General features: G+C 32.7%; 2 protein-coding genes across 2 annotated transcripts in view; one reads left to right on the top strand and one right to left on the bottom strand.

Annotated features, from left to right (window-relative positions):
- LOC106475484 (small integral membrane protein 20-like) lies at positions 1-3118 on the top strand. Its single transcript, XM_013936166.2, has 3 exons — positions 1-196; positions 2534-2590; positions 2979-3118. Exons 1-3 carry the CDS (start codon positions 82-84, stop codon positions 3023-3025), a joined length of 219 nt encoding a protein of 72 aa, XP_013791620.1. The 5' UTR covers positions 1-81; the 3' UTR covers positions 3026-3118.
- A 9575-nt stretch (positions 3119-12693) lies between these two features.
- Positions 12694-13995, bottom strand: part of LOC106475483 — a gene marked incomplete at its 5' end in the record, with an annotated part of 2783 nt that continues 1481 nt past the window's right edge. Inside the window, one exon of the mRNA XM_022379576.1 lies at positions 12694-13640. Within this exon, the coding sequence (XP_022235284.1) occupies positions 12694-13640 (947 nt within the window). The remainder of the gene's footprint in view (positions 13641-13995) is intronic.

The following is a 13995-nucleotide window of genomic DNA, read 5'->3' as shown; positions in this document are numbered from 1 at the left end:
GATTTGTGTTAAGCGTTATTCTGTTTCAGATTGTTGGTTAGGCTTGTGTTTAATTTCGGGTGTAAGTTTAACCTAGGTATTATGGCTAATTTAAGCGGTTGGAGGTATGCTAGGTTCCTAGGTGGAATTGCAGGTTTAATTGGTTTAGCACTTTATCCAATTATTGTATATCCATACTTTCACGTTGAAGAATACAGTAAGTAGAAACATATTAATTAGATTTGATATATTTATTTTTTATTCATACACTAATACTGAGTGATGGTGGTACGATGACGGATGAGTTGGTTCCACCGAATTCTTCGAATAGTAATATTTAAAAATTACATTTATTTACAGCTTGCAGTAGTACATGCGAATATTTCCAACTATGCCCTGCAAGCTGTAAATAAACTTAAGTAGATCTAACGATTTGAAATTTATTGTTTGGCAATTTCACTGGCTCTTTGAGAATGCAAGACTCTATGAGCATGAGTATTACTGATACTATGAGTATGACTCACAATCTGACGATGACAGCCGTTAGAATTAATGGTATTAGTAATATCAGTTATATTTTGACAATACAATTAATACAGTATAATCATGCTTTGCCAGCAAAAGGCATCATTCACGCCATAGCAATTATTATCACACTTTACATGTTTTTTTATTAATTCTCATAATAATAATAATAGGACAATCATGCAGTAAGTAATAAAAGTAAACCAGTTACCAATCATCACTGTTCAAAATTTTTAACTAAATGATTATTTTCGTCAGATTAAAATGCAAGGTTATTAAAACTAATTCAATGAAGAAGAGAAACATGACTCAAAAGGTATGGTAAAACTAAAAAAAATGTGTAACATTAGAGAGAGAGCTGTTTCAGTAAGTTGTGGTATGAAACTGGATGAGTAACAATAAAAACTACAAAGTGTTAAAATAATTAGTACATTTAATGTTTGTGTAAAATTTGTGAGATTGCTATGTATTATTATTCTTACATGACTATTTCTCTGTCTTTAGCTGTTTTTGTAAATGTAAAAATACTTACAAGAATGAAAAACATTTATTCAAAGCAAACGGATGAAGCATTTTAAGTTTATATATTAGTATTAGGCAGTTTTGTATGTGTTTTTTGTGTTTGTATGTGTTGGTTGGAACATGTCTGAGTCCTGTGGTAGAAAAGTGCTTGAAGTTGTGTTAATTACAAGAGTGAGGTTTGCCAACAGATGTAGCTTAATTATTTGTCTAATGTGGCTTAAATGTTCTTCTGTCCAATCTTCGAGTCTCCATCCTACATGAAGATGAACACATTGTTTACATGATGTGCAATAAATTTAATATTCTGTGATGCACATAAGTGCCTGCTTGATGTAGAATTTGGTGCACTGGTCACATGTGCAAGTAATACGCGTGCTTTGTTCACAGCTTCAAGTACCCGACGTTTGGTCTTGATGAGGTACCAGGACATTTTAAGTTAGTATTCTGACAGTAATAAATTAAAAATGGGTCCTTAAACTGGTGGTTAGTTTCTCTGAAAGTGTAGTAGTTTATCATAATATCTTTGACCTTTTTGTGATATGGATGTATGTAAGTATCAAAGGAATACGGGTGTTAGATTTTAATCAGCAAATTTAGGGCTTGGTCATAAGTGATACCACAAACTTTGGATTCAGCTTAATTTTCTCTGCATCAACAATTTCTTTTTGACAACTGTAGCCAAAAACAAAAGATAACCATGTGTCTTAATTTTACTTTTAACTGATGCCTTTTAAACTTATTTTAAAGTCTTTATAAAAGTTAATAATTTATTAATATAGATCATTGTAAAGAAACTACATTCAAGTATACAAACATCTGCAGACATTTTTCCAGGGTGAAACAAACTAGTGTCTAATTATGAATTGAATATAAAATTCATATATATATATATGTTGAATGAACACCATAACGTGTTACATTGGTCTGAAGGAACAACTTTTGTTTTATACAAGTTAGCCGTTCATCACTGTTGATCAGTGACTGTGTTAATTCTTGTTTTACATGTGTGCGCGTGTGTAGCAAATTTTTTAAGCATTGTGTTATTTTTAAATTTCATTCAAATAGTGCAATAATTAACCGGTTTCTGTAACATTATTTTACAACTAAATATATCTGAACTTATGATGAGACTATAAATGGATTTTTACTATATAATATAAAAAGTAAAATATATGCAAAGAAACAATTAGTTTATCAACTTATTCAAAACCGTATTGAATAAGTAACACCCAAAATATAACATAATAGGACAATTAAATGCTCAATAAAACCAACTTTATAATGTATTACTCTTGAATATCTTTAACCCTCATAATATATTTTGGGGCTATTTGACTCGACACTTGTACCATCGTAAGGCCTGTTTTATTTCAAGTTTAATTAGAGCTCACTAAATATTAACAGTTATTAATCTGTTCTACATTTGTTTAGAATGATCGACAGAAAAGTTTGTGTACAATTAATTTCTCGTTATGTAAATTTCTTATAATCTTTGTTATATTATCAGAAGACATACAGAAGAAGACAAGAGAAGGAATTAACCAAGAGGCTATCCAACCAGGAGGTAATGGAAGTAGTCATAAGTGTACTTGTACTTCTGCTAAATAACAACCACATCTTAAAGTTGCACGAGGAAAAAAATAAAAGTCAAATTTGTCATTTTTTCCCCCAATTTAAAATTGTTGGAAATTTCTAAATCATAGTCAGGAAAAGTGTAAACACTTTGATTTTTCTAGTAATATTAAGGAGATTGTTTATTGGCTTCAGTGTATACTAGTTGACAGAACTGATTATTTCAAATCTGCTGATGAAAATAGAGGTACACAAAACCTAAAGTTATAATTCTACGAACTTATCAGGTTGTTTTTAAAGACTTAAAGTATTTTTTGCGTACTATGTATTCACTGTTGAAAAGTTTTTTAAACATTTAACATTTTATTTTTTTTATTTAGGTATGAAAGTTTGGACAAATCCATTTGAGGGGAAAACAAAAAGCTGAAAGCATGTAATTCTTTCACATTTTATACACCAGTTGTATGTATACATATTGTTATTAACCTCCTCTGTAAATAGTTAAAATACTTTAGCTGTAGTAAACTCTACAACTGAGTTAATATTTGAAGTCTTTGTTATTAAATATTATTATCAGAAAATCTTTTTTGAGAAATGTGTCGTTGCAACCTGTGTACGAAAAATAAAAATAACAAATTAGTTTCATAAATGACAGTTACTCTTTGTTTTGTCAGATATTTTTATCATGAAACAGACTTGTAGCATTTTTCAATAAATAAGTGATTATTTTAAGATATAGGCTCAATGTCCGACACAATGTCCTAACTATTTCAAGTGTTGAGACATTGAAGAATAAATATACTTCCTAATCTCAACATTTTCTACACCACTCTACATATGTGTACATGTGATGAAAGTTAAATATCCTTTTCATCAAGTTTATTGAAGTACAAAATAACATTCGAAAATTAAATATGGTCCTCAAGATTTCAGCAACAGCCAAAATATTTGTTGTGCCCCTCTGTACCAAATAACACTATACATGTTGGATCCAGTTTTTCTAAACTAGCCATTTTTTTCTGTCATTGTTTCATGTCACTTCTTAGGCTTGAGGACTACTCCAAACAGGCTGTCAGTACTTCAGCACTGACGGGCTTTATTATCTAACTATACTACTAGAAAAGCATAAATAATTAATTACCAATAAATAAAATTACAGTAAAACAGCATTAATTTAGACAGTGTTGTTAATTATTATTCATCTACAATGGCAATGCATATACTTTGCTTAATTTGTGTCGTACTGTTAAGTTGGATAGTTTTATAGCATGTGCTGCCATTAATTTGTACTAAACATAGCACGTAGAGACCATCAGAGTCGTACTGTATTAACATATTAATGGAATGTTTCAGGTTACTGATATCTATCTAGGAGCTAAAGTAACTGCTTTGTGCAAATTGATAAAAACAGTAATAACATACCAGTGTAATAATGCACAAATGATTCATGAATTAAGAAAACTTACAAAAAACCTGACTAGTTTTAACAGGCCAAGTTTGTTGTTTTTAAGGAATGGAGTAAAACAGTCCAAGAGGGGTCAAATGAGGTTAAATCCAAAGTCATTATTCAGTATGTTTTCTCTATTTTTAAGTGTTTCTATTGGTTCTCTTGTGCTGCGCTGATTAAAGAATTTTGGTTCAGAAATAGTTTTCAAAATTAATTTTGAAGTTGGTTGTATTTCAAATTCCTTCTGATGACATTAACCTTTATGTTCTTTTAATTGAAAGATGTTGTTTTGTTTAAACAATATAAATACCCTTTTTATAGTGGGTTTCTATCTTTATCTTTCAGTGGGTTATAAGACAGTTTAATTTTTTCATTTTAAAACATCACCTACTTTTGATATCAAATGGTAGTAGGTTATTGTGTTACGTTAGAGTTATATCTCATCTTTTATTAAGCTTTTTATTTCTGTTGAAAAAATTAGTTATTAAGTTTGGTTGAAATCCACTTAAACAGCTACATCTTTGAGATAGTTGAGTTCTTTACGAATGTACTTTTTATCAGAACAAATGTTCAACATCCTCCAGTTGTATACGTCAATCTTATTTGGCATACATTAAACATTTGTCACAATATATTACTATTAAATACATGTAAATTGGTTGGAATACTGTTATACATCCTTATTCTTGAAAAATCCTAAGGGACTAGATAAAGAATGTAGTGTTAAAATATAATAATAGGCCTAACGTCTTGTAGCAAGTATTATAATTATAACCATGCTTAGAAACGATATTCACACTGTAACAACTGTTGTGGCAACAAATGGCTTGTATAAATAGTTTTCCAACCACTGCTGTATCTGTTGCATTCCAGTGGGTCTGATAAGCTATGTAATGAGTGAAACACATTGTTGGTAATGAATTTGGTGGACGTAGTCTAGTTGAAATATTATTATACACTTTTTTGGAAAAACTTAAACTGAATAAAGGCTCAAAACTAATGTCTTATGGCAAGTATAATTAGTTATTTGTATTGTTACATTTCAGTTGGTTTTTGGAGAGGCTCAGAGAGATGTACAATTTATTAAACTCTGAAGGATCTCTTTATGTGGATATCATTATTCATCGGAGTAACTTGCAGATATTTGATTCATATTAACTTAATAGTGGTCACATCCAGAGCACGACGTTTAAGTCATCAGCTATGTAACACGTACACATGAGTGAACATTCTCCTTGCTTTGAGTTGGACTTTTATGATTCAACATTTAAAGTCTAATTCATCAATTCTAAACAGTATCTGAATGCTTGAACAACAATTTATTCAGGACAAAAACCGGCATCTCTGGCTACCCTCACTTTTATTTATTTTTTCAAGAATTTACTGTATTTTCTCATACTACTAGTAATCTAGCTTCCACAAAAAGTCCTAGCCTAACAATACAAACTGAGTTTTTGCAGGTGATTTTGTAGATACAACAATGGCATTAAAAAAAGAATCTACACAAGACTTTGGTCGTGATTGTGAATTAACGAAACTTGCTTGTGAAATCACTATCAAAAGAATTATAAGCCTGTTAGCAAAATGATTCTTAATTTAGTTGTTAATTTTGTCCACTGACTTCTTAGGTTTTTTGTTTCTAGAATTTCTGCTGTTTTTTGAATGATATATAGTTAATATGAGTAATTCCTTGAGAAAGTTTGATGTAAGAGGACTCCTTGATTGATCTTACAGAACTTCAAAATTATGTTTGTGTTTCAAGATGCAATACTTTACGATTAAAAGACCTTACTTTTTATCATTTAATTTATGCCAACTGAAGCTGAGCTTTTAACACTTTAAACAACTGTTTTAGTTTCCTTTTTATCGTTTACTTGATGCCGACTGAAGCTGAGCTTTTAACACTTTAAACAACTGTTTTAGTTTCCTTTTTATCGTTTACTTGATGCCGACTGAAGCTGAGCTTTTAACACTTTAAACAACTGTTTTAGTTTCCTTTTTATCGTTTACTTAATGCCAACTGAAGCTGAGCTCTTAACACTTTAAACAACTGTTTTAGTATGAATAAAATTATTGATATTTAACAATATCACATTATACTGGAGATTAGTTATTCTCAGATTTCATGAAGTATATTAATTTAACCATGTAATAAAAATACAACATTTTAACGCCATCTTGTAGTTTTTCAAGTGGCTGTGACCTGATGATGATCCAACATCATTAAATGTAAAAACATTTCTTCTTCATTATCTTATACTTGTAGTTCATTCAGATGTGTACAGAAAGTTTAGTAAATGTTGGATGTATCAAAATCAGTTTGTTGTTTAACGAAGAAACCTTATTTTATATTTAAACCTAACATGAGCTAGATGGTCTCAAAACATTCTGGTGGACTGTTTGTTTGTTGAATTTTTGTGTAAAGCTATTTGAGAGCCATCTGTCCCGAATTTTGAAGTAATAGACTGGGAATAGTGGGATTGACCATCACATTAAAACATCTCTATAACTGAAAGAGTGTGTTTTTATCTACCTGGAGAGTCTGGTGGAATTCTAATGAATTCATAAAAATCTGAACCTGAGTGAAGTCTGAAGTTGTAGAACTAGTATCAGAACATAAAACCTGGGTGAAGTCTGAAGTTGTAGAACTAGTACGACAACATAAAAACCTGAACCTGAGTGAAGTCTGAAGTTGTTGAACTAGTATCACAACATAAAACCTGGGTAAAGTCTGAAGTTGTTGAACTAGTATCACAACATAAAACCTGGGTAAAGTCTGAAGTTCAACTAGTATCACAACATAAAACCTGGGTGAAGTCTGAAGTTGAAGAACTAGTATCACAAAGCAAAAGTTTCAAAAAAAAGTATTTGTATCAAAATATTACAATCATTGTTTAGAAGTAGTTTACACAGGTTATTTCTACAGTTGATAACATTTCTTTAAAAATGTTGTAAGTTGTACTTGTGTATTATTTAAAATGATTATCTGATTCATTTTATATCTTTGTAAAGAATAACGTGTAAGTAAATTTCTTACGAATTACTTTGCTTTAAAAATCACAAACTACATAAGAAACGCTAAAAGTTATTGAAAGTTTTTATAAACAGTTTAAGAATACAATATTATGTATTTTACATACACAGCAGTTGAATTTCATTCATTTTCGACGCTGTATTACAGGCAAAAATGAAAAACCTGATGTTTAACCATCTTTCCTAGAAGTTTAGCATACGAACACTAGATTGTGAGAAACATCTAGGCTTAATAACAATGAAAATACTTAAACTAATGTATTGCATAAGTTATAACATAATTAAGGCTTAATTCTTTTCAGTATAGTTTAGTTTAAACTTGAAAGAATATCAGTATCTTATTAACTGCTGAGTAACTGAACCAGTCAGTGTAAGAGGCACAGCTACCTTGTCGACAAGTATCAGATGCAACTACTTTTTATACAATAAAAATATATTTGAAAGTACTGTAAACTTTAACATAACTATTAGTATTGTCACTATCATGCTTGGTTAATTATGTTAAGATCATTAACAGTATTAGTTAAGCTCTATGGAATAATGTACACTTAAATTTCAAAGCCCTTAAAACATTACTGATTTTAAGGAGACGAACTTCAAAGTTAACCCTTGTGGCCTTAACTTGGCTCAAATATTAACATATCTACTGCTATCAGTGTTTTTTTATTTACACAAGCTTTGTTTATTCCACTGGCATTGAAACACATTCGGCTACCCCACTCTGCTTTTATAATTGCTGTATCAATAAACAATTAAACTATAGAGGTGTATTAAATGTAACGGATAATAGAAACAAAATACAGATACCAGCTTAGTTGACATGAACTTCTAAATTTATGTTCTTTTGTCATTATGCAAGATGTCACCAGTAGCATTTAAACACCAGAGGACTAGAAAAGTATTCTCAACCCATTGTTTAGATTCATACCATAGATCAAATAAATGGAAGAAAATTGGTAAAAACAGGTCCAGAGTTGGGATAGGCCCTCAGCAGCGAGAAGAGACATTGTTTAGATTCATACCATAGATCAGATAAATGGAAGAAAATTGGTAAAAACAGGATCCAGAGTTGGGATAGGCCCTCAGCAGCGAGAAGAGACATTGTTTAGATTCATACCATAGATCAGATAAATGGAAGAAAATTGGTAAAAACAGATCCAGAGCCCGGAGTTTGGATAGGCCCTCAGCAGCGAGAAGAGACTGTTCAGACAAACAAAGTTAAATATTAAACACAATCACCGTAACAAATAATTAGCACGAGCAACTTGCCAATAAAAACTTGAGAAAATAACACTGTGACATAACAGCTAGCAGGAAAGATACAGAAAAACAACTTGTAACAATTAATTTTCTCTGTAATGTACAAACACTGGCTTCTACTGTATATATATATGTAATGTTAAACCAACCAAAAGATGTCATTTGGCACAAGGACACTACAAAGTCGTGGCACAAACTCCAGTTTTGGAATATCAAAGAGCTCAAGAGGTAAATAGCAAGTATTAAGATTTTCTAGTAATCGACTGACACTATTGTCTGTTGTGAGACGCCACGTATTAGGTGGATACCCGTTTTTCAATGCTGTTAAAATCTGGTCCCTACAATTCTCTGGAAGTATCCGGCAAACAAATCTCTTAAAGTTACTCTAAACTGCAGTAATAATAATAGTAAATATTTTCTTAGCAACAAAAAAAACATCTTTCTATTCGAAGGTTTTAACAATGATTAGTATATGAATAACAGATTCTTTATACTCATCAAGTTTTTTTTCGTTACTCCATAAAATTTCTTTTGGAAACCTCTTAGAATTCTTTAAAAATATGTGATAATTTCTTTATTCCATGTAAAACCTGTTTTGAAACATCAATCACTTTTATATCAAATACTGAGTATCACATAGTACTGAACTGAAGAGTATCCTAAATCCAGAATATGCATCAGATCTTTGTCCAGTTTCACCAAGTCAGTAGCCCTTCTTGAGGTGAAGAATTACATCCAGTTTCACCAAGTCAGTAGCCCTTCTTGAGGTGAAGAATTACGTCCAGTTTCACCAAGTCAGCAGCCCTTCTTGAGGTGAAGAATTACATCATAACTTTCAAAAATCGAAAGGTTATTGACCGATTCACTGTTCATGAGAAATGAAGAAATTAAACTTGACAGAGGTAGTCCTTGGGTGTGCACAATACAAAAAATGCCTTAATACTTCAATGTCTACTTGTTACATGTCTCAAAATTTATTAGCTTTCTAGAAAAAGTAGTCTTTGTTTTTTATTTGTTTTAGAGTTGGATATAGACCATGCAGTTACAATCACAATATTTTTACTTATAACTGGGTATTCCTTCTGCATACATTTTCTTTTTCACTGTTTAGCTGTTGGATTAATTGAGAGTATGTGACAACTCTAATAAAATATCCCTTTTGTTTTCTGCACTCTAATTGATCATTTGGTCTGTTTCCTATTGGTGGACGTCTCCATTCTCGTCCGTGAGGGACTTATCTGTGATGCTTTGACGTGCACCCTTTGAATTTCTTCAGGTTTCTGAGCAAGCCCTGGTTTTCCTTTTGCAGAAGATGATGATGTAGCTTTCATAAAACTAAAATTTTTGGGTTCTGGCATTCCTTTTCGGGTAGCTATGGTGTTCAAATGTTTCCCTGTTACAACACCATTTCTGTTGATGGAAGGAGTTCGCTTCACACCTGAATCACTTTTCAGACCAGCTGAGTGATGTACATTAATTTCTTTTGATTTGTTAGGAATATATATTCCTTCTTTTCTTACAGCTCTGGATGCACTATTGTGAAGTTGCTCATTTGGACTGCCTTTTTGAGAAGCAGCTTTGACTGTGACCATAGACAACTCACTTGATTTTGATAAGGTTAAGGATCTTCGAGACAGGGAACACTCACTACACTGGGAATTTGGAGAAATTGATCCATTTACTGATGAACTGGATTTAGTTCTTTTAAAGGACCACAATTCTTGTGAAGAGATTCCTAGGAGTTGTTTGTTTTTTATGTTCGGTGATACAGGAGTTGACTGGGATACATTATAATTGTCTGAAATTCCTCTTACTTTAGCCAGGTTTTTCATCATGTTTTTAGTGGTCTTTGAATATCCTATCACTTTATCTTTTGTAACGGCACTACTTTCTCTCGTGGAATTTCTTTTGTTTTCTTCATGGTTTCTGGTTCTAGTTTTCAGTAATGCTGGTTCTACTGCAAAACTATTTTTGGAACTTCTGAGACTAATTCTTGAGCCAGTTTTAGAGTTTGACTCCCGGACTTGGATGGGAGATTTCGTTTCTGAGGTTGTTGATGAATGACTTGTAGTTCTCTGAATTCTACCTAAATAACTACGGGTTGAACTTCTAGAAGGAAGTGGAACATCTTGTTTGTTCAGACTGCTTCGTGTTGCTATTCGACTGCTATTAGATCGTTTAAAAGCGTTTGAAGGTATTTTCACAGATTCCTCGTGTTTCCCAATATGCTGCTTTCTTTTATCCATACTTTTAGGAGTCCCAATTAATGATTCTTGTGTTGATCCTTTTGAAACTACAATTTTTGGTAGTGTGTTATATTCAAGCTGCTTAGAAGTATTTTCTGGTTCCTCCAACAAACTGTCCGGTACGATTTGTCTCAGACTCCTTGGAGAGTCCACTAGATCAGTGTCATAAGCTCCTGCAGAGGAAGTGTCTTGAGATAAAGTCTCACTCATAAGAGATTGTGTTTCCTCAAATCCTTCATCATGGTCATGTTCTTCCAGGCTCTTTCTCTTAAACATTGGTGAAAAGTTAAGAGCTGAATGAGCTCTTCTTGAATGGAATGAAGCTTCAGCCAGTGGTGGTTTTTCATTAGAACTTTGTTTACTTGGACACTTTTCATCAGATATCAAGTGCTGAGTTTTGGACTGTAATGTATTATCTACTGATCTGTTGACAGACGTTTGAATCTCTATAACATTTGAACAAGGGTGCATCTCTACCTGATTCTTGTTTCCTTGAAGGTTATCTGTATTTTCATTTGGAATTACTGGAAATGATTTTGTTTTTTGGTGAATTGGTGAGTTGGCATTTATATCAATATTAGCTATGCATACTGTATTATCTGGACTTCTTGTAGAGGATTCACCACCTGGTCCACTTATGTTACAAGTAGGCCCTGATAACACATCTCCAGGTAGAGAGTGCTTTCCTCCTGTTTCAGAATTCTTCTTAAAGTTTTCAGTAAGAGAGCTCCAACGTTTGGCTAATCTGGCACGAAGTGAAGTGGATTTCTTTTTAGCATCTAAAAAATCTTGTTCATCTTTTATTGGAGTTTTATTATAGTTTTCACTTGTCTTGATATCAGATTCCTCCAAGTTATTTGATTTAGGTTTTGAATTAGTAAAATGATTCAACTGATGGATTTCTTGACTTGCCAAACTTATGCCTTTCAATTCTTTATTAATAAAGTCTTTCTCATTGCATTGAGATTTAACCAGTTTCAAACCTATTCCTGAATCACCGTGTCCATAACTGCTTTTAGATTGTTTGACATTTCCATTTCCATTGTTTTTCTGATTTGGGCGACTTCTTCTTGTGGTTTTTCGTATCAAAGAGAATCTATCAAAATTTCCTTCGCCTTTCAATCCATCAAATTCCTCTTCTCCTGCCAATGAGCCTTCATCTTCAACTATTTCTTTGTGCATTGATTCTAAAAGCTGTGATCTTTGGGCTGCTTTGGCTTGTTTATCTCGAGTTGACTTTACATCAGTGCTATCTAGTTTCTTAAATAGACTCGTATCTTCAACCGTACGATGATTTTTAGAATTATAAACTGTTGCGAAATCATCTTCTACAGATTTCACACCTTCAAATTGTGTGGATCTTGTGGAAGATTCCATCATGCTTTTATAAAGCCTGTTTTTTCGGGGAGGTACTGGAATTTTTGAGACAGGTGTAATTACATTAGGTGATGTAAGGCTTTTCTCATTACCAGACTCCAAATTTGTTGAGGATAGTGGCTTAACTTGTTGTAAAGGTTGGGCAAATTGTTTGCTTGAGGTAGTGTTATAAGATTTGGGTAAGTTTACTGCTTCTTTAATAGCAACTTTCTGTTGAGTTTGACTGTTTGCTGCAAGGTTTTGAATTTCACCGCTGGACTCTTTGAATCTCTGCCAAATCATATTTTTCTTATCCTCAGAATGTTTCTTAGTAATGTTAGATGAATTAATTTCATCGTTTCTGTTAACTACAGTTGAGGTTTTTGGTTGTGTTGAGATTTCTAATTTGGAATCCGTAGTGACATCTAAATTGGAATGAGTAGATGAGACAATGCCTTTAACTAATTCGGAATCAACTGATGATTTTCTGACATGTGGCTAATAGTTGTGAGTCAGTAGATGATGACCGTCAAAGATACCGCAGTCGAAAGTCTACGAACTCCTTGGATGGATCCAAGAGCAATTTAAGTAAAGACAACAGTTGTGACAACGATACCCTTACATTGTATGTGGCTAATAGTTGTGAGTCAGTAGATGATGACCGTCAAAGATACCGCAGTCGAAAGTCTACGAACTCCTTGGATGGATCCAAGAGCAATTTAAGTAAAGACAACAGTTGTGACAACGATACCCTTACATTGTATTCAAGGTACTTTTTCTCCATCTAGATTTATCTTTCACTTGAACACTTTCTACAGTTTCCATAACTTTTTCTATGTCTGTATTCTCCATTGCATTTTTAAGCTTTCTGGTGTATATTTCAGAATCAGTCTTAGCTTCATGAAGAGTTCCTAGGTTTGAAGATCTGCTACCTTCATCAGCCTTTCTTGGACCATAAAGCAAAGTGTCTGACTCCCTTTGTTCTTGCTCTTGGTGTTTTCTTCTTTCAAACAACATTACATCATGCAGCTTCTTCCCAATCTTCTCTTCTTTTTCATTTTCTTGTAACCATTCTTCAATTTTCCTTTTACACTGCTTTGCTTTCACTTCTGTATTGTTTTCTGATACAGCCATTGTTCTTTCCATAGTCTGAGAAATTGGTGATGCTGGACGTTCTCTTTCATTGAAATCAACAGCCAATAAATCGTGACGTCTCCTTCTTCCAGATCTCCGAAGTAAAGATCTATCTAAAGATCCACCATCTATACTTCCCAAAGATTTGCGGTCTTTGGCCTCTAGCTCAGATGTATGTTTTAAGTAGTCTATAAGTTCATCATCTTGATCTTCAGAGGAAAGGCGGCTTCTCCTCCTCCGAAGACTGCCAGTAGGAGTAACATCAGATAATTCTCCATTGTCTACATTATTCTGGCCATTGGTTATTGATGTAATAGAACCAATACGGCGCCTAATCACTCTCGGAGAACTCATGTATTCTTCTTCCGATGGTAAGCTACTGTTTTGACTTTTGAGTTGATTGAGGTCTGAGGAATGATCCAAGTTATTATTTTTTATCTTTTTTACTTTGAACTTCTCACCAACCTTGTTCTGTGAAAAGCCACTGTGGATATCCCAGAGCAGGGTATCCATCATAAGATTATCACTTTCACTTCCAGATATAGAACTAGGATGCAAATCAGTTGCTACAGAGCAAAAGAAAAATCCTAATGTTAATATTTGTTAAAATGATAAACAGTTTTGGAAGAATGCAGGTTCAATATCAAACTATAAAGGGCATGAACTTTAATATCCGATTTACCTACAATATTCATTAAACATGCTATCAATGTAAAATATCTTAAGAATCACAGGAAAGAATACTCACTTTACAGTATCATTAGAAACAATACTCACATTACTACACAGTACCATTAGAAACAATACTCACTTTACTACACAGTACCATTAGAAACAATACTCACTTTACTACACAGTAGCATTAGAAACAATACTCACTTTACTACACAGTAGCATTAGAAACAATACTCACTTTACTAC

This window comes from Limulus polyphemus, unplaced genomic scaffold (assembly GCF_000517525.1).
Source record: "Limulus polyphemus unplaced genomic scaffold, Limulus_polyphemus-2.1.2 Scaffold8650, whole genome shotgun sequence".
Classification (NCBI taxonomy): domain Eukaryota; kingdom Metazoa; phylum Arthropoda; class Merostomata; order Xiphosura; family Limulidae; genus Limulus; species Limulus polyphemus.
Note: the sequence above shows the minus strand (reverse complement) of the source record. Positions and strands in the feature narration are given on the sequence as shown.